The 19,413-nt window shown below is 37.0% G+C and overlaps 1 protein-coding gene across 8 annotated transcripts in view; it reads left to right on the forward strand.

Moving 5' to 3' along the window:
* acaca (acetyl-CoA carboxylase alpha) overlaps nucleotides 1–19,413 on the forward strand; it is a 59,073-nt gene that overhangs the window by 32,103 nt on the left and 7,557 nt on the right. For 4 of the 8 annotated variants that reach the window (XM_049475309.1, XM_049475325.1, XM_049475331.1 and 1 more), the window contains 19 exons: nucleotides 202–258; nucleotides 497–541; nucleotides 704–745; nucleotides 2,239–2,454; nucleotides 2,753–2,908; nucleotides 3,274–3,498; nucleotides 4,975–5,130; nucleotides 6,126–6,272; nucleotides 7,049–7,318; nucleotides 7,538–7,635; nucleotides 7,803–7,923; nucleotides 8,724–8,834; nucleotides 11,727–11,870; nucleotides 12,159–12,279; nucleotides 13,635–13,731; nucleotides 14,736–14,832; nucleotides 15,171–15,306; nucleotides 15,817–15,994; nucleotides 16,229–16,341. In XM_049475309.1, coding sequence (XP_049331266.1) covers nucleotides 202–258; nucleotides 497–541; nucleotides 704–745; nucleotides 2,239–2,454; nucleotides 2,753–2,908; nucleotides 3,274–3,498; nucleotides 4,975–5,130; nucleotides 6,126–6,272; nucleotides 7,049–7,318; nucleotides 7,538–7,635; nucleotides 7,803–7,923; nucleotides 8,724–8,834; nucleotides 11,727–11,870; nucleotides 12,159–12,279; nucleotides 13,635–13,731; nucleotides 14,736–14,832; nucleotides 15,171–15,306; nucleotides 15,817–15,994; nucleotides 16,229–16,341 — 2,530 coding nt within the window. The remainder of the gene's footprint in view (nucleotides 1–201; nucleotides 259–496; nucleotides 542–703; nucleotides 746–2,238; nucleotides 2,455–2,752; nucleotides 2,909–3,273; nucleotides 3,499–4,974; nucleotides 5,131–6,125; nucleotides 6,273–7,048; nucleotides 7,319–7,537; nucleotides 7,636–7,802; nucleotides 7,924–8,723; nucleotides 8,835–11,726; nucleotides 11,871–12,158; nucleotides 12,280–13,634; nucleotides 13,732–14,735; nucleotides 14,833–15,170; nucleotides 15,307–15,816; nucleotides 15,995–16,228; nucleotides 16,342–19,413) is intronic. The other 4 variants (XM_049475323.1, XM_049475341.1, XM_049475343.1 and 1 more) reach the window with 1 other exon arrangement.

Here is a 19,413-nt window from a genome sequence, read left to right on the forward strand (position 1 = left end):
ACAGGTGTATAAAATGATAATAGTTTTGTTTCTTTTGCCAGTTAACACTAATTTAAAACTCTTTTGGCGACAAGGCATTTTAAATGTGTCAAAAGGTTTTTTTTAAACAGCAGTATAGATTTAGTATAGACTTTTTTAATTTTTTAGCGTCTATCATCATTCTGTTTGCTGCATACCTAAACAAGTCTCTCTGCTCCACAGAAATCGATGCTCTTCGAGCATGGCATCCGAAGACTTACCTTCCTTGTGGCTCAGAAGGTGCAATAATTTTTTAATTAAATATATTAGGGCATGTTTTCTTTCTCTCGCCGTTCGTTCTCTGACAGTTGACCAGCCTTAAAATTACCAGCCTTTACTAAAATAATCCAATAATGATAAAACTAATGATGCCGACGATGTTAAACTTAATTCAAACTGAAATTCCTAAATGCAGCTATTCCACTGCATGTTTCTCTCTTTCTCTCCATCCCTTCGCTCTCGATGCCATTACTAACAGGATTTCAGGAAACAGATCAACTGTGAGGTGGACCAGAGGTTCCATGTGAGTATTTCCTGCTGTACAGATATGGGACCTCTCACCCCTAGCCCCAGCTTGACATCCATGATTGTCTGTCAATCAAAGGAACAAAGTGATTTTTGGTTTTGAAGATGCCAGTTGTATATGCTGTGTAACAGATGATATTCTGTTTTTTTTCCCACACAGAGGGAGTTCCCCAAATTCTTCACCTTCCGTGCGAGAGACAAGGTTAGTATAAACTGTGTTCTATTGGATTTAGCTATAGGATTTTTATAGGATATTTGTCTAGTCAAGACACATAATAAACAGCTATGGGTGAAAAGATTAAAATCAGTTGTTCGAATCCTGTTGATGTAGCTTGCCATTAGCTACCGGAGCCCTTAGAGAGCACAATTGGCCTTGCTCTCTCTGGGTGGGTAGATCCAGGTAGTGCTCCATCTCCTCATCACTTCAAAGGGTGATGTCTGTGTCTGTGAGCTGACGTATTGAAACCTAGTCGCTGCGCTTTCCTCTGAGCACGCTGTGATGCTACTGAGCAATGCTGCAGGAGATAATTAGCCAGCTCAGCATCTGTCTTGTAGTCCTTCTGGGCTCTAAGCCGTCTCCTTTTATCAAACAAAATTTAGCTAAAGGCCAGTGCTTTCCTGTTTAGGAGATAATTAGCCAGCTCAGCATCTGTCTTGTAGTCCTTCTGGGCTTCTGGGCATCTCCTTTTATCAAACATATTGCCAATATTTAGTTTTACACATTTTACTTTTACCTATTAATGGTTAGCTAAGCCTACCCAGTCACATGATAATTGAGGGTGCAGGTAAGCACATGCTTTCTCTGAGACACATAAAGCCAAACATTTTATGTTTTTGCACGGCCACTGACACAATGCCATTGGAGCTCTGTGTGCTTGGAGGAGAACACTTGTTGCCAATTTTGTCAGCTAATAAACAGATGCTGTAACAGATACTAACACTTTAAGTGGTTAGTGGCTGAGAGTGGACTCCATTATTGTTCCTAAAAAGTACATTTCATTTTAGCAGTGAAGCCCTTTCTAAGAATTCAACATCATGCAGTACATGGTGAACAACCTGAGAAGACCTATTTATGAATGGCATTTTTGTTACATTGCAAATAAAAATTCTATACAATTTTATACAATTACTTTTAGCATGACTAATAATAACAATAAAAAGAAGAATAAGTAGTAGAACAACAAAAATAAGAATATATATAGAAGAGGAAGAGTACTACAATTGCTGCTACTCTTATTTAAATAATAATAATTCTAATAATACATGACTGTAGAAACAGGAAAATTGTGGCATGTTCCTCGCATGCTTCTATTCTCTGATAAGCCCTCCATCATGATCAATGATGGCTCTTTCTCCTCTCCCAGCTCTGATAGTTTTCTAAAATGGTTCCACCAAAGCTCATTACTTTAATGAACTTTTTAATTATTTTGCCCATTTGAGAGAGATGACATCCATTAGCTAGCAGTGATTACCTACATTTACTAAATCTAGCCTGCTATTAGCGCTGGGGGCCACTTTCTGCTCCTGTAGACTCACTTTCTCCAAATTTAAAATAACCAATTTCACCCTCTTCTGCCCAAGTTTTGGTTGTGTTTTTTCCCTTTCATTTGCTCTTGTTTTCATTAAAGTAGAGCATGTACAGTAAATCGACTTAACTTTATTTTGTGTTTTTTTTATCTGTTTTTTTTTGTCCAGTTTGAAGAAGATCGAATCTACCGGCACTTGGAGCCTGCCCTGGCCTTCCAGCTAGAGCTGAACCGCATGCGGAACTTCGCACTGACCGCCATCCCCTGTGCCAACCACAAGATGCACTTGTATCTGGGAGCGGCTCGCGTGGAAGTAGGCACTGAGGTGACAGACTACCGCTTCTTCGTACGTGCGATCATTCGCCACTCCGACCTAGTCACCAAGGTGAGCACCAGGGGGACCAGAGCTGTCCTATAGGAGTAGTTGTGTTTAATATGTCATAAGGACTATGGGGACCTGTTTGGATAAAATTATTGAGTCTGTTTCTGATAATAAATTATGAATTTATCATGTGATTTAGGCACACATGTAAAAATCCTTTAAAAGTAGTTACTAAAATCAAAGAAAATAGAACTACAATATACTGTATATTGTATATAAACTAAAAGTATAAAAATTAAATGTGTGTGCATGTGTGAATGTACTTGTATTTGCTATATATTATGTCTGCTTTGCTCTGAAGGAAGCCTCATTTGAGTACCTGCACAATGAGGCTGAGCGTCTGCTACTGGAAGCTATGGATGAGCTGGAGGTGGCCTTTAATAATACCACAGTGCGCACTGACTGCAACCACATCTTCCTCAACTTTGTTCCCACTGTCATCATGGACCCCTCTAAGGTTAAAAATAGCAGTATTTTACGAAATGATGCCTTTATTGTTTCAAATCTGCTGCTGTTAGTTGTTTATATTTAAATCTAAAGCAGATAAATATATTATATATATTATATTTTAATCAAACATTAAGAAAAATGCTTGAAACATTTAAGCAGTCACTATACCAATACTTATTTTCCAATATTATATGTATTTTCTTTGTTTTTACTGCCATTTTATTTTGTTTAAACTTTTTAAGCTTCGTAGCCATTAAAAAACCTTTAACTTTAGACCAGACTAGCACTGGAACTATTTCATACATTTATCTGGAGCTACATTAGTTTATATAATTGAAATGACTAATTAATGGGGATTTATTTTTTTCTTAGATTGAAGAGTCTGTCCGTTCCATGGTCATGCGATATGGAAGCCGGCTCTGGAAGCTGCGTGTTCTCCAAGCTGAGCTAAAGATAAACATTCGTCTGACCCCCACGGGCAAGCAGATCCCCATCCGCCTCTTCCTAACCAATGAGAGCGGCTACTACCTGGACATCAGCCTCTACAAGGAGGTCACCGACTCCCGTACGGGACAGGTGGGGCCCAAAGACCGACAGGTGGGCTCACGCGTCTCTCATCCCATTAAAATCATTCGCACACACATTAACAAAACCATTCACTCATCAAAGACTGTGAGACAGCTTCAAATAAACTACTGACCATTAGCCATCTTTTTAAAAGTTTGGAATACTAGAGTTAGTGACTAAAACCTAAACGATTAATAACTTTTGTGTTTTTTGAAAATTTATCATAAACATTCTTGCAGTTATCAACTAGCTGTAGATTTTAATTTTATTCTATAATCTGTGCTTTCTGTATTGTAGATGTTTTATTCAGAAATGTAATAAAATATGAATAATACATTAAATAATAAATCATTGTGATAAAAGCATTACAGTTTTAAATAAAAAAATATAATATTTGAATCAGCTTTTTTATTTCAGAGTTTTACCATCTAACAATTTGAAGCAGTTGGTTATTTATTACAGAATCCAAAATTCCCAGGAATATAACACCTGTGAAGATAAATAGAATTAAGATATCAAAATCCTTCTTAAGAAAACAATTATGAAAAGATAAACACAAAGTTTATAAGATTGTTCTTAAATGCAATTCTTGGGAAAAAAATCTAGAAGATTTTTAATAAATAAAAAATGTATTATTATTATTGTTATCTTCTGTACTGCATTTAAACAACATTTTATGCTGCATTTTCAGCTAGTTATTAAATACATAAAAATAAACTTTTTAGTTAAACATAATGTACAAAAACTATACAAATAAGTTTAAAAAATAGTCATTGAGAGTGTAAGTGTACAGGTATAAAAATAAGGAGTAAAAATTAAATAAAATGGTAAAAAAAAAAATATATATATATATGATATGGGCTCAATATTGTCCTTTTAATTTTAAAAGATTAATTATTAAGACATTGAACGGCCTCATGACTACAAAGTAAGAATAATGTAGTGCATTTGTCTGCAACCTATTAGTTTTGTTTTTTTTAAGAATTTTAAAATGTAAGTTATTCCAAACTTTTGAATGAGAGTGTACATAATCAAGGCATTGTTTATTTTAGGGTTGTAGTGTACTATAGTTGCCTATTTCTAATTGGAGTTATGAACACTGTCACTCAGTCTGACATCATAGTGTGCATCCTCATTTCTTCTTTTTCTACAGATCAGGTGAGATTCATCATCATGCTGATGTTTCATTTTGTTATGTTGTTAGAAACCTGCTATTTTTCATTTTGCCTAAAGCATAGGGACTTTTATGGCTGTGTTTTGGACGTGTGTGGGCTGTGAGCATGAAACACACTGTGTGTGACGTGTTTGCATCCATATAGGAGCACCAGACTGTTCAGACTCAGCCATCAGTGTGGTTCATTCACTGCATGTGTGTATGGTGGGGTGGGGGGGATTTAAGGTACTTTTGTTGAAAATCTTTTGCTCTCTTGAAAATGCAGTGAGTGTGTGCATAGGGAAAAGAGTATTGCTTATATGCTTATATTCTTCTCTCCTGGGCTCTTCTAGATCATGTTCCAGGCCTATGGAGATAAGCAGGGTCCTCTGCATGGCATGCTGATAAACACCCCCTACGTCACCAAGGATCTGCTGCAGTCCAAACGCTTCCAAGCCCAGAGCCTGGGTACCACCTACGTCTACGACCTCCCTGAAATGTTCCGACAGGTACACATACACTCCTCAGTGGAAACTCCTGCTTCTTTTATAGGCCAATAGTGCTTAAATATTCTGACTATATATATATAAACATGAAGTGCTATAAATTAAAATAAGATTTACCATTTGATTATTGTGAGAATCCACTGCAGAAGTGATCTTTTCTTGATTCTGTTAACAGTAGATTAACAGTAATATGAAAAAAATAAGTAGGACACCCCATATAAACAAGTCTTTTTTTTTTACATATTTAAACATATGAAAATATTATCCTCATTTAGGCGATATTGAGTGATGGAGTTAAAATAACTGCACACATAAGTCTTAAAAATCATTTGTAAAATATCATTCTTACAATTGCACAAATTCTTGTGATTGGAAAAAAGTTAAAACAAGCTCTTCCACACACAAATTTATGCCTGCATAAAAAGTGGAAAATTTGAATCCTATGCAAATGATTAGGCATTAGACATTAGCATTAGAATGGACATTTATCCGGAGAAGCCTTACATTGTACAAATATTTTTTAAAAGAAAGTTCTGATAGTTTTGTTGATTTTTTTTTTTTTTGTCGTCCATCTCCTTATATTGTTTAATAAAATTGTATATGTTTTAATTATGTAAAGAAATCACTAGTGTAACAGCTAGATTTTACATGTATTTGTGTGTTTGTTGTGCAATAATTTAAAAAGTATTTAAAACAATTTTTTAAAAAATGTTTTATTTATATTTTATTCCCAATGTAAGAGTTAATATTTGAATACCCTGATTTAGAAAGGGTTGATTCTATGGTTTGTCATTGGAAAAATTATCATAATATAGTCACTTTCACAAAAAAACTTTTCTCAAGCATTTGCTTTCCTAGTTGAGGTTGTCTTATAGGTTGTTATGCTTTTTATTTGGTCTAAGATTCGGTCGTTTATCCTGTATTTGATCATCTCTTGCTGTCTCTTCTTTGTCTTTCTTTCTTTCTCTTTTTGTCTCTCACTCTTTCTGTCCACGCAGGCCCTGAAGAAGGTCTGGCAGTCCATGGATACATATGCTCACCTACCCAAGTGCCCCCTGCCTTCTGAGCTGCTGACCTTCACAGAGCTGGTGCTGGACCCACAGGGCCAGCTGGTGCAGATGAACCGCCTGCCTGGGGGAAATGAGGTCAGAGCAGTGTGTTAAGACAGTTTTACACAAATGGCTGTAGTTTTTTAGCCTTTCTATGTGATTACACTGAAAGTAAATATAAGCAAGTAGAGCATTGGTAACTTTGTCTTTGTCTTTGTTTTGGTAGTCTTAGAGTCTCTGTAAAACGTGAAATCCACCGGAGATCCTATGTAAACCTATGTAAACACACAGAGGTAGTCCAGTTCCAGAAAGTAAAAATCCATCAGTTAAAACAAAACCCAAGGGTTGATTTTTAACTTGTATAAACACAACCATTCTAAAAATATACCTACCTATCTCAGTACTATTGTACTTGTTATTGCACTGGTTGTGTTCTATAGACAAATTGTAAACATTTGTTTCTTAGCAAAGAATCTTACACTGATGTGATATTTGCACAATTAACACAGGAACGAACTGCCATGTTGTTCCTAGCCCTGCTAGCTCCTATCTTACGAGACTTGCCTGGCTACCTGTCTTCAGCGCTGCCTGTGGGTGGTCTCGAGCCAAGTTGGGCGAGGCCATGAATACTATTTCACGGGTTTATGTAGGCACGGTGCTTTTCCTGATTGGATCGTTTCTTTGATATTTTGTTTTTTTTACTAGCTACGCCAGACAATAGAGATTGAGAACAATTTCAACAATTTTTCTATTACAACTCAGAGAGACCTATTGTATTTCACAAAGAACAAGAAAAAGGTTTTAGCGAAATTTTAGCAAAAGGAGACCTTTTAAATATGAAGTGTTTAATAAACATGTGGTTTATATTGCAGATCGGCATGGTGGCATGGCGGATGACCTTGCGCACGCCAGAGTACCCAGCAGGCCGGGATATCATTGTGATCAGTAACGACATCACTCATAAGATCGGCTCATTTGGGCCTCAGGAGGACGTGCTGTACCAGCAGGCTTCGGAAATGGCACGTGAAAGCGGAATCCCACGCATTTACATCGCCGCCAACAGCGGGGCGCGCATCGGACTGGCTGAGGAGATCAGACACATGTTCCACGTGGCCTGGCAAGACCCAGCTGACCCCTACAAGGTGAGGAGTGAGATGAGAATAAATGTAATCTAAATGTGTGCCTAAGGGCATACTGCAAAAGTGTATAATCAGCAGCATAAATTAATAGGTGAACACAGAAAAGATGCATATCTGCCTTATAAAGGTTACCAGAGATTTGTAAAATAACAGCTGTTTAAGAATAATAGTTAGCAGTTCTGTCATTCGCAATAACAATATTTTACTGCTTTTAACTTGCAGGGGTTTAAGTACCTCTACCTCACACCTCAGGACTACAAGAAGGTGTCTGCACTGAACTCTGTGCACTGTGAACACGTGGAAGATGAGGGAGAATCTAGGTGAAGTCATATTTTTAAAAAATAGCTCACATTAACTTAATAAAGGCTGTGCATGTAAATTAAATGTATATCAGCGATTTATACATTCATAAATAGAGCAGCCTGTAGATAAAATGCCTGTTTACAAACAATGTATTTAGAGTGTAATAAATGTGTTGTGTGTGCAGGTATAAGATTACTGATATTATTGGGAAGGAGGAGGGTTTGGGAGTAGAGAACCTGAGAGGCTCTGGAATGATCGCTGGAGAATCTTCACTGGCCTATGAAGAGATCATCACCATGAACCTGGTACAGTAAAAACAAACACACACAGACACACACACACACACACAGGGCAGCATAAATTTGAACTGTCTGAATAATTATTTTCATCTTACTTAAGTTTTTTTTTCTATTGATATCAGCTTTTAAATTTTTTAAATAAGGAGTTTATGAAAAATAATTAACCACTTATTAAATGGATGGATTGTGAGATTGGTTCAGGGAGGAATTGAGGGAGGGAGGGATGGATAGAACTGATAGTTTATAGTGGTGGATAAAAAGATTGATTTGGATGTTTTATAGATGACTGACTGATTGATAGATTGAAAGAGGGATGGATGGAAGAAGGGAAATGTGTATTGATGGCTTGAAAGATGGATCTATGAATGAATTAAAATTGATGGATGGAAAATACATTGATAGTTTGAAAGATGGATAGATACTTCAATAGATGGATTTTATGGATTGATTGGTGGATGGTTAGATGAATGGATAAACGGGAAGAAATGGATAGCTGATGGATAGATGGACAGTTAGATTAAAAGATAAATAGTTTGAGTAATTGAGGTAATATGCCATGCAATGTAAACTATGTAATTATTTGAATTATTTAAATAAAACAATTATTGAATGAGTGGTACATTGATATGTTCTAAAGATTAATATAGTAGATTAGAATCTGCCATAAGCACCAACATGTGAATGTCATTACAGTTATAAAAACTGCATATCACATCAGTTTCACATATTATTTTCAGGATTGAGTCGTGCTGTTTTACTGTTAAGTTTGAATGTTTGTGATATGGTGTCTCTGTGTTTGTGTTCAGGTGACGTGCAGGGCTATAGGTATAGGAGCTTATCTGGTGCGTCTCGGCCAGAGGACCATTCAGGTGGAGAACTCCCACATCATCCTAACAGGAGCTGGAGCTCTCAACAAGGTAAGCAAGACTAAGACTGCAGGATTAATTGAGTTACCAAGCTGTGAAAGCATACTTTCACTGCCCTGCCAAAACCTTGCATGTCCATTTTTGCATAATAAGAGTCTGACTGTTGTTCTTATACTTTTTTCAGAATTCCAGGACACCTGAAGTAATAGAAATACTTAGAAATCGTTTAAAATAAAAAATGTATGTGTACACTCTTGTGCTGGTCGATTTTCAAAGTTTATTCAGTTCATTCGAATTACAGTTTTAATGTGATTTTTTTTTAAATAAGAGTAATCTGGATTTTACATACAGACATTTTATCTTTTTAATCTAAAATATCATAAAACACTTCTCATTTCTGAAGTGTTTATCCGCCTTACCTTGGTTACCGGCGCCTCCCACAGACTAATGCACACATTATCTAAACATTTTGCCGAGGACTGGGCTTGTACCGAAAAGTTCCAGCACTTTTGACACAAACACCCAGTGGGATAAAGCATATCGTGGCTGTCTCTAAAACAGCAACTTTACAGGAGAGAGAAAAATCCTTGTAAACTTTCAATGGAAGTCAATGTAAAAATAGATTGTTTTAGGTCATTTTGAAGAATTTCTGTTGGTCCGTTCATAAAGAAATTTTCACACAGTGTAAGAAACAGTTTTTCTGTTCAAATTATGGAGATAAGTGTTTTTCATTGGACAGCAACGATATATTTAGTTAGAAATAAATCGTACTGTTTCTAAAAACTGCAGCATCATCCCTCTCTGGTGAGGAAATCGTTTTGTACTATTTACATCTGTAGTTTGATTTTTAGAAGGGGGGAAAAACGATTAAAATAAAAAATCAGAAAATAATGAAGATTTTTTTTAGGCCATGATCTCCCAGCACTAGTACACTGACATTTTACTGAAATTGTTTTGGAGATACAAACTACATAACAACAGCAGTCACAAATTTACCTCAAAGTTGTTCAATCTAAAATAGACTTGCATTTGTTGTTTTGGACAGCATTTGACACATGGTATTCTACTAAAATGGACAAACATACATTACAGCCATATTGTTGATTTAAATGATATTTGTATCCATATTTTTACTCGTCTTTTTTCGTTGAGCTGTTGTTTCATTATACTGGAGTCTAGCAGTTTGAAGTAAAACATATGAGAAGCTGTATTCTAATTGGTTATGGTCCAGGATCAACTTGCATAGCCGTTGACATAGCAAAATCTTTTCCCCATTAAGTCTCTTCTCATACAAATGGCCTCATAACTGTTTGCTCTGAAAGAGAGCACACATGCATAAATTACGCCGCTGCCCGCCTGATAAGGACAGTTTAATTTGCTCCTGCTTTAATTGTGTCAGTAAATTCAGTCTGCAGTGTGGTGACAGAGCGTTGAGCTCCTTTTTTTCCCTCCCATCAAGCTCTCTCATCTATGACCCAGATAGATTGCTGCTTAATTCATGCAATTAGAGTATCTGCATTTTGATAATAATATCCAGCGCTATTATAAACTGTTATGAATTAGTTTTTGTTGGACATTGTGGGAGTGTGTGATTGTTTGGGTATGTCATTGTTTTGTATTGAGACATTTAGATAATTATGTGTGTACGTGTGTGGGAGAGGCCAGCAAGGACTGATAAATTGGACGTTTAGATAAGGGATGCACTGAAATAAACATTTTTGGTTGAAACTAAAACTGAGCAAAATGAAACATTCGGGTAGAGGCTGAGTTCTGAATATTGTACATGGTTTTTACAAGTTTTTATTTTTTTATTTGACTATTGCATAAATTAAATAGCCTATAAGTTACTACCTACATTTCGGTCATCGTTCAATGCTTGTCAAATAAAAAGCTATTACAAAACTACAGTTGAAAAATAACAATTGAACACTGAGCATTTTTAAAGTCACAGCAGGTATACCAAAAAAATCAAAATATTGATTTCTTTTTAATCATTTGACCACAGAATTTTTTTTCTATTTTCTCTAAATTATACAGGTTGCCAAATATTCTGTTCATCCTTTGTTCTGACTGTACAAAAATATACATTTTATTGTTTGCAGTTGTTTGCAAGGTTACTTCTATAATATATAGGCTTATAAATTAAACCTTACAGCAGCACTAGTATAATTAGAAATGCTCACATTCAAACAGCCTAATAAACCCTGATAAAAAAAAGTAATAATTAAGAAATTATACGCAGAAATCCTAATAAATAAAACAATGACACAAATTACTGTAATCTCCCCTAAACACACAGCAGAGCTGCATCTGCCATCATAATCCATCTATCCATACTCTTACATTTACATTTGGAATTGGAAACAGAAATATATTTCTCATATTTAGAGCTCGTTTTTAATAGCTTTTAATGGTCAGCCAAAGAAAGTTTGTGCGAATGATCATTGTTTTCTATCAAGACAGCTTTTATTTATTTTTTCTATGGAATTCCATAAAAGCTGTATTCCATAAAAGCTGTCATCTGTTTGCATATTACATTGCAAGCTGCAATCATTGGGGACCAAGCACTGGGTGCTATCATGGAGCCAATAGAGCACAAATAATGGGCAATTTTTGAATGCACTCCAATTATAATATACATGTGGTCTTGGGGTTTTTGGACATTTTGCATAATTTGCATAGTTATTGGTATTCATAAAATTCCCCGGAAATATCCCTCTATTTTAGTTTCAGAACACACATAATTTTATGTTTAAATCATTTATTTATTTATCTCATTATTTTTAGAGACAAAGTTACATTATTAATTTATTTTATTTATTTATTTATTTATTTATTGTTTTTTAGTCATTTTGTTTTACATATACTAAGTGGTTTTAAGAAAAGTGTGTTTGTGTTAATCTTTCTTTTGTGTTTGTGTGTGTGTGTGCTGTCTCTGTGCAGGTGTTGGGCCGTGAAGTGTACACGTCTAACAACCAGCTGGGAGGGGTGCAGATCATGCACAATAACGGCGTCACACACACTACAGTGTGTGATGACTTTGAAGGTGTTTACACTCTGCTGCTGTGGCTCTCCTACATGCCCAAGGTGAACATCTTACATTTGTTAACTTCCTGCTTTAAAAGTGTTTTTTTTCCCTGTTCACAAACCTGTACACAAGATATCACAAATGAGGTGTCTGGTAGAAATTTTGCATATTTTCTATTAAACATTAATTGTTTACAGCATGTAGACCCTGTACACCCACTATAGGTTCCTCAGGACCTATGTACTGACTCGCTTAATGTCATCCTAAAAGTGTAGGCATCAAGCAGTTTGGTCAGCGCTTAATAGATTTAATCTGATTAAAGTGAATTAAAAACTGTTTATTTTCAGAACACATCCAGCCCTGTTCCACTACTGGCTGCTAAGGACCCCATTGACAGACCAGTGGAGTTTGTGCCCACCAAAGCACCCTACGACCCTCGGTGGATGCTGGCAGGCCGACCCAACCAGAGTAAACACCTGCATACACACTGCACACATTGGAACCTTGTCATTTATTAGCTTTGCATACTTTTATTAGCCTGCATTGTTTAACATTATATGTATGTATTTATTTATGTATTTATTTATTTGAATTATGTAGTGTGTGCCAAAACCCCTTGTTTGTGAATCCCACAATCAATTAATTAACTCCTTATATGGTAGTGTTTATTGCAGGACTGTGACACTGTGGATACCAAACACACAATTTATTAAATAGGGGGTTAGACTTGTAAGAATAGTCAGGGGCAGGCAGGATCAATAACCAAAGGGCAGTATAATCAAACAACATACTAGAGTGAGCAGGCAAGAAGGTCATACACAGAAAATTCAGAAAATAAAGGCAATAGTGCAAGGCGAAAGGGTAGTCTAAAGAAGCAACGAGAACGCTAACAAAACAACAAAGGGCTAGGCAAAAAAGAGTGGTCGGAGATACGAAAACGGGTCGATAACAAACAAAAGAAACGCAAGGAAGAAGCTCTATGAAATAGATTCAATACCTGGCACAGAGGGACTGAAACTGGGGCTATTTATACAGGGAAAGACACGTGAACTAATTAGTAGTCGAGCTAGAACGAGTTCAGAAACATCCAGGAGTTTAGATACAGGTGTATCCTGGGAAATGGTGTCTTTTGTGAGAGCAGTAGAGTCTGTGGCAGGCAGACAGACAGTGACAGGACTGACAGACTGTGTGAGAACACAGTTCCACTGATCCACAGCTCAATGCTGTCTGTGTGCGTGTGTGTCTGTGTGCGTGTGTGTCTGTGTGCGTGTGTGTCTGTGTGCGTGTGTGTCTGTGTGCGTGTGTGTCTGTGTGCGTGTGTGTCTGTGTGCGTGTGTGTCTGTGTGCCTGTTGTGGAATGGAATCACTTCTATGTATTTTCATAGTTTTTTTTTTTATTTAGTATTAAATATTTTACAAAAAATTTCAAATGCTTCCTATTTTTTTGTAATAGTACAGTATTTTTATTTTTTTTTTTTGGGGGGGGGGGGGTTACAGTTTGTTTAATTAAGCTCTGTTTAATTATCAAAATAATCAGTACATCACCTCCAAAAAAAAAACAGTTTTTATAGTACCAAAACCAAACAACACAAGCAATAGATGCTGACATTATAAACACTGCTCCCCCACATTCAGTACCTGTCTGTGGTTATGTTGTGCCAAGTCAGCTGTTTTGTATTGTACCTCTGTCCTTCATGGCCTACTGATACCATCAGTTCATGCTGCTGCTGTTTCTCTCCGTCTGTCCCTCTTTCGCACTCTCTCACTTTTCCTCCCTCTCTCTCTCCCTCTCTCTCTCTCACTCTCTCCCTCTCTCTCTCCAGATCCTAAAGGAGTGTGGGTGAGCGGCTTCTTTGATCAGGGCTCCTTCATGGAGATCATGCAGCCGTGGGCTCAGAGTGTAGTAGTAGGCCGAGCCAGGTGAGCTCCAGCATGTTCATGCTTCATTACCATAAACACATGCATAAACATCATAATGTATGCGGGAGTTACACATACATACTCCTTCATTTACATACCACTGTCTGTGGAAGTCTGGTGGTTGTGTTTTCCTTTGGAACGCATTAATTGTTTATTCATAGGTTTTTCCAGCGCTGCTGCATATACCTGAAACATGAGGCCGGTTACATCGACTAAATTACTTCTAATGACTTCGCCTCAAGGCCTACATATTTTAATCATAGTTTTAGGTCTAAACGTATTGACTCGTATTGTCTTTTTGTATCTGTGCTACTTTAGCGTTTATAAGTAGGATAATATCTCAGATTATTAGCTTTGTTTAGAAGCGGTGAAAAGCATTGCAGCAATGTTTACCTTGTTACCTTTTTGTTGTTACAATATTTCTGTATTCTGTCTGCAATATTGTTTATTTATTTATTTTACCATTCATAGATCAGATTGAGTTTTTTACTCATTCATGACACTGTTTTTTTTTTCTGAGGTCACATATAAAATTGCTAAGTATTGCTGCAAGTAAAAAGAAATTGACATGCTGAGAAATTCTGAGTGATGGGACATCAATACCGTTGAAATCACATTTCATGTAGTTTTAAGACTTTGAGCTGACGTCTATGTTTGAGCATGTCTTAATTAACTATTAGCCAATAAGAGAGGTTTATTAGAATTAGGATTATTACACTCATTGATCCATTATCAACTGAGAAATTCTCTATTTGTTATATTTTTTTGCTATTTTGTTTAATTAGCCCTACAGACTCAGGGGCTCCCAAACCTAGGCCACATTATGTTGTTTTTTCCTCTTCCTTACACACCTGGCATGTACATAGGGTTTTTTTAATAAGTTAATATGTTAAAAATAATATACATATGTTAAATCAATTTTATAGATATTTGTGTAATTTTTGTATGCCTTTCTAAAGGTCTGTGCTGCTGTTCATTACATATCTGATCTTTATGGTTTGCAGGTTGGGCGGGATCCCAACTGGAGTAGTTGCTGTGGAGACCAGATCTGTTGAGCTGTCCATCCCTGCAGATCCAGCTAATCTGGACTCTGAGGCCAAGGTAAAAAACACACTAACTCACCTTGCTAGAGTGACTTATATCGTATATGATTGGAGTTAATTCATTTAATATACAAGAGAATCATGACTCCTGTTTTTGTCAAATATATGCTGTATGTATTGCTTTATTATTGTGTATTTGGCTACTATGTGAATAAATCAGTTCTTTTATGTTTAGACTGTTTTTTTTTTTTTTTTTTTTCAATAATTGTTTTATCCTTTGAAGAAATTGAACCGAATTAAATTGTGGTAAAATGTTCAGGACTTAATGATGCATAATGAGATCTACAGCCTTAAACACACAGTGTATCTGAGTCATGTATCTTTTTTCCAATTTAGATCATCCAGCAGGCTGGCCAAGTATGGTTCCCAGACTCAGCCTTTAAAACAGCTCAAGCCATTAAAGACCTGAACCGGGAGGGCCTTCCACTCATTGTGTTCGCCAACTGGAGAGGCTTCTCTGGAGGCATGAAAGGTCAGTCATTTAAATTGTTTAATGGTGTTCATATATCTGTTTAAACCCTGTTCTAACTAAGAATGAATTACTCCTTTTTTTAGGATACCCATATTATCATTTTCAAAAATGTGATGCTAAATGCTAACTAATACAACTTGAAAAGTTTATGCATGTGTCTATTTGTTTAGTATGGGTCAGATCAGGAATAGGGTTAGAATATGTTAGATTAGAAAGTAGTTTCAATGCTGGTCAAATTTACTAGCTTAAAATTCTCACACCTCCTACATGAATCTTAGTTCTCAAACCTTCTGAGACACAGTTTTGTGCCAATGTTGATTCCAGAGGCAGTTTATAGCTCTTTGGGTTAACAAACCTTTATGTGCTAGAGTTTTTTTGTGTGAGCTCGTCTTCCAGCATCTGAGTTAAAAAAAAAAAAAAAAACACAAGTATGAGTAATTTTGGTTATACCAGTGTTTGGATGTGGTGCTCATCTTCACGTTCCAAGACTAACCCAGCTGTCCCCCACAGACATGTACGACCAAGTGCTAAAGTTTGGGGCGTACATAGTGGATGGGCTGAGGGAGTACAGACAGCCCGTGCTGGTCTACATCCCCCCACAGGCTGAACTAAGAGGAGGCTCATGGGTAGTAATCGACCCCACCATCAATCCACGGCACATGGAGATGTACGCCGACAAGGACAGCCGGTAAGAGCCATTTATATTTATGTCTGTTGAGCTAGAGAGTTGGGAAAAAAAATAGTATTTATATTGCAGTCTGCTATAGTATCAGTAAAGTCTGCAAACATACATAAGTGTCTCTGTCCAAACTGTAACATTGTCTAAGCAAAAAAAAAAAAAAAAGGTTTAACTTTTCACAGTAACAGTTTCATTTATTACAAGACTAATAGGTTGTATAGTGATAAATTCTATACTGTGCAGTGGTGGAGTGTTGGAGCCAGAGGGCACAGTTGAGATTAAATTCCGCAAGAAGGATCTGGTGAAGACCATGAGACGTGTGGACCCTGTTTATACTGGCCTGGCTGAGAGACTGGGTGAGTCTGAGCGCATTCATTTAGATTTTGAACATTTGCACTAAAGCCAACCATGTGATTAAGGGACCGGACTGGATAAAACACAGGCACTTACAGGGGTTGGACAATGAAACTGAAACACCTGTCATTTTAGTGTGGGAGGTTTCATGGCTAAATTGGACCAGCCTGGTGGTCAATCTTCATTAATTGCACATTGCACCAGTAAGATCTGAGTGTAAAGGTTCAATTAGCAGGGTAAGAGCACATTTTTGCTCAAAATATTGCAATGCACACAACATTATGGTGAGTTCAAAAGAGGACAAATTGTTGGTGCACGTCTTGCTGGCGCATCTGTGACCAAGACAGCAAGTCTTTGTGATGTATCAAGAGCCATGGTATCCAGGGAAATGTCAGCATACCACCAAGAAGGATGAACCACATCCAACAGGATTAACTGTGGATGCTTGTTACAACCCAAGTTGGCTCGTTTTTAAAAATGGTTGCAACAAAGGGAACAGAAGGGAAGTGAGGAGACCAGACCAGAATTAGATGTTTCACAATCAGTGATTTATTTTAAAACTGCCAAACATCAACTTTAAACAATACCAAGGCCTAAGAGTCTTAAGGCCTAAGAGGAGCCAACGGTGACGGTGCCAAAGGAAAGAAAGAAACAAAACATAAACTTAATCTAAACTATTTATCCTAAACAAAAGAACAAAATAAAAACTACTACTTAAGCTAACAACATAAGTACAAAAGAAGCACCCGCCTGCTAACCTAATGTATCTATACACAAAGACAGCTACATGATGGAAATGTATAAGGCGCCTTAACCTTACCTGTTGGACTCCTCAAATTGGTATAAGTTTGTATGGCACAAACAGGACTGAAAGATATTCCCTAAGGAATGACTACAAGAGCAAACACTCAGAATAAAGCACATGGCAGTGATGGTGGTAGTGAAGGTAGCAGGGGAACTAGAAGCACACACAGTAGGCCCCACTTCCTGTGTGAGCTCTAGCCGCCATCTTGGTGGTGACTGCAGGTTTTTATAGCCCATGGCTCCTCCCATGAAGGTCAGGTGGACTGCAACCTGCAGAGAAACATGAAAAAACACACACACAGAGAGGGAGAGCACACAGAACATATCCAGCACCCTAGGGCTAGACTTGCACGTAACAATGCTGTAAGAGGAAGCTGTCTGAAAGGGATGTTCGGGCGCTAACCCGGATTGTGTCCAAAAAACATAAAACCACGGCTGAACAAATCACGCAGAATTCAATGTGCACCTCAACTCTCCTGTTTCCACCAGAACTGTCCGTCAGGACAATAAATTATTGTGGTCTAAAACCAGGTGTTTGTTTCATTGTCCAACCCCTGTATGTGCTAGTGCTAATAGTTGAAGCCCAGATGAACATTTGCTTGTCTTTGCTTGAATTTGTAATATTGGAAATTTCTAATACACCTTAAATTATGCAACTGTTATATTCATTTATATTCATTTTAATGTAAAAGTTATGCTATTTAAGGTGATTAATGTGATTTTCCTTTTACTTTTTTGTTCATTTCATGTTGTGGTATAGCGAAATCGTTTCAAGCAAGAAATAAGTCATTCAAATTAACTTGCTATTAATTCAAATAATATATATTTTTTATTATATGCTGTGCAGTTGTGTTCTGCCTCTAAGCCCTATCCAGTTTACGGATTCTGTGTCCCCACCTGCCCTCAGAGACTCCTGTCAATCACGCTGTCCGCAGGTCAATCTCATCTTCTTTTCACCTCCTCCCTCAGTCATCTGTCTGCAGCCAGGGCAGCCCATTGACCCGCAGGCAGTCTCAATGATCAGCTCTGCCACAGATCAATGTCTCGGCTGACTGCAGGGCTCGCAGAAGCCCACAGCTGATCACTGTTGGGGTTTAAAGGAAGACTTGTCCAATACTCTGCCAAAAGCAATGTATGATGCTGTCATCACTGATTTCACCAGCCATTAAAGAGCAAGGCCAATCATTTTCATTAGTCTACTTAAATAGCCGTTTCAAAACATACTCTTTACTCCTCACTCCTATGTCTTCATAATATACTGTATATGGATATTGTGCTCCAACAGTACATTTTAAATAAATCATGGCTGTGATTTCACATGTATATGGAAAGCCCATTCTACAATCTACAGCTGTTTAGTCCCTCCCATGTCGTTACAGTTCTGCACCATTCAGCCTGGAGTTCTTTATAAATATGGCACAAAGCAGTATGACCAATTGTGTCAATTTAAATATATACAGCTCTGGAAAAAAAATGAGACCACTTTAAAATGATGATTTTACCTTCTTTGTTTTTACCAACTTGAAAACCTCTGGAATATAATCAAGAAGAAGATGGATGATCACAAGCCATCAAACCAAGCTGAACTTCTTGAATATTTGCACCAGGAGTGACATAAAGTTATCCAAAAGCAGTGTGTAAGACTGGTGGAGGAGAACATGCCAAGATACATGAACACTGTGATTTAAAAACAGGGTTATTCCACCAAATATTGATTTCTGCACTTTATGAATATAAACATTGTTAACGTTTTCTTCGCATTATTTGGATCTGAAAGCTCTGCATCTTTTTTGTTATTTCAGCCATTTCTTATTTTCTGCAAATAAATGCTCTAAATGGCAATATATTTTTATTTGGAATTTGGGAGAAGTGTTGTCCGTAGTTTATAGAATAAAACAATAATGTTCATTTTACTCAAACATTTCCCTATAAATAGCAAAATCAGAGAAACTGATTCAGAAACTGAAGTGGTTTCTTATTTTTTTCCATAGCTGTATATTCTAAAGGCGCAGTAGAAAAAACAGCCTGTTTAATTCAGCCTAGTAAATAATAATGAGGGGATGGACAGTGGTGATGGAAAATGAATTATGACCGCGCATAAACCCACAAAGGTCAGCACAAATGTTGATGACCTTTAGGGGTAAAACGGGTACAAATGAACAGAACCCCTTTAATGGTTCTGACACAGACATTCACAATGTTAACTTTCATGTTACATCACAAACTGAATACAGACATAGGGCTGTGAGGATAGAGCTGAATTAACTGTG

The sequence above is a fragment of the Astyanax mexicanus genome, chromosome 1, assembly GCF_023375975.1.
Source record: "Astyanax mexicanus isolate ESR-SI-001 chromosome 1, AstMex3_surface, whole genome shotgun sequence".
Lineage (NCBI taxonomy): Eukaryota > Metazoa > Chordata > Actinopteri > Characiformes > Acestrorhamphidae > Astyanax > Astyanax mexicanus.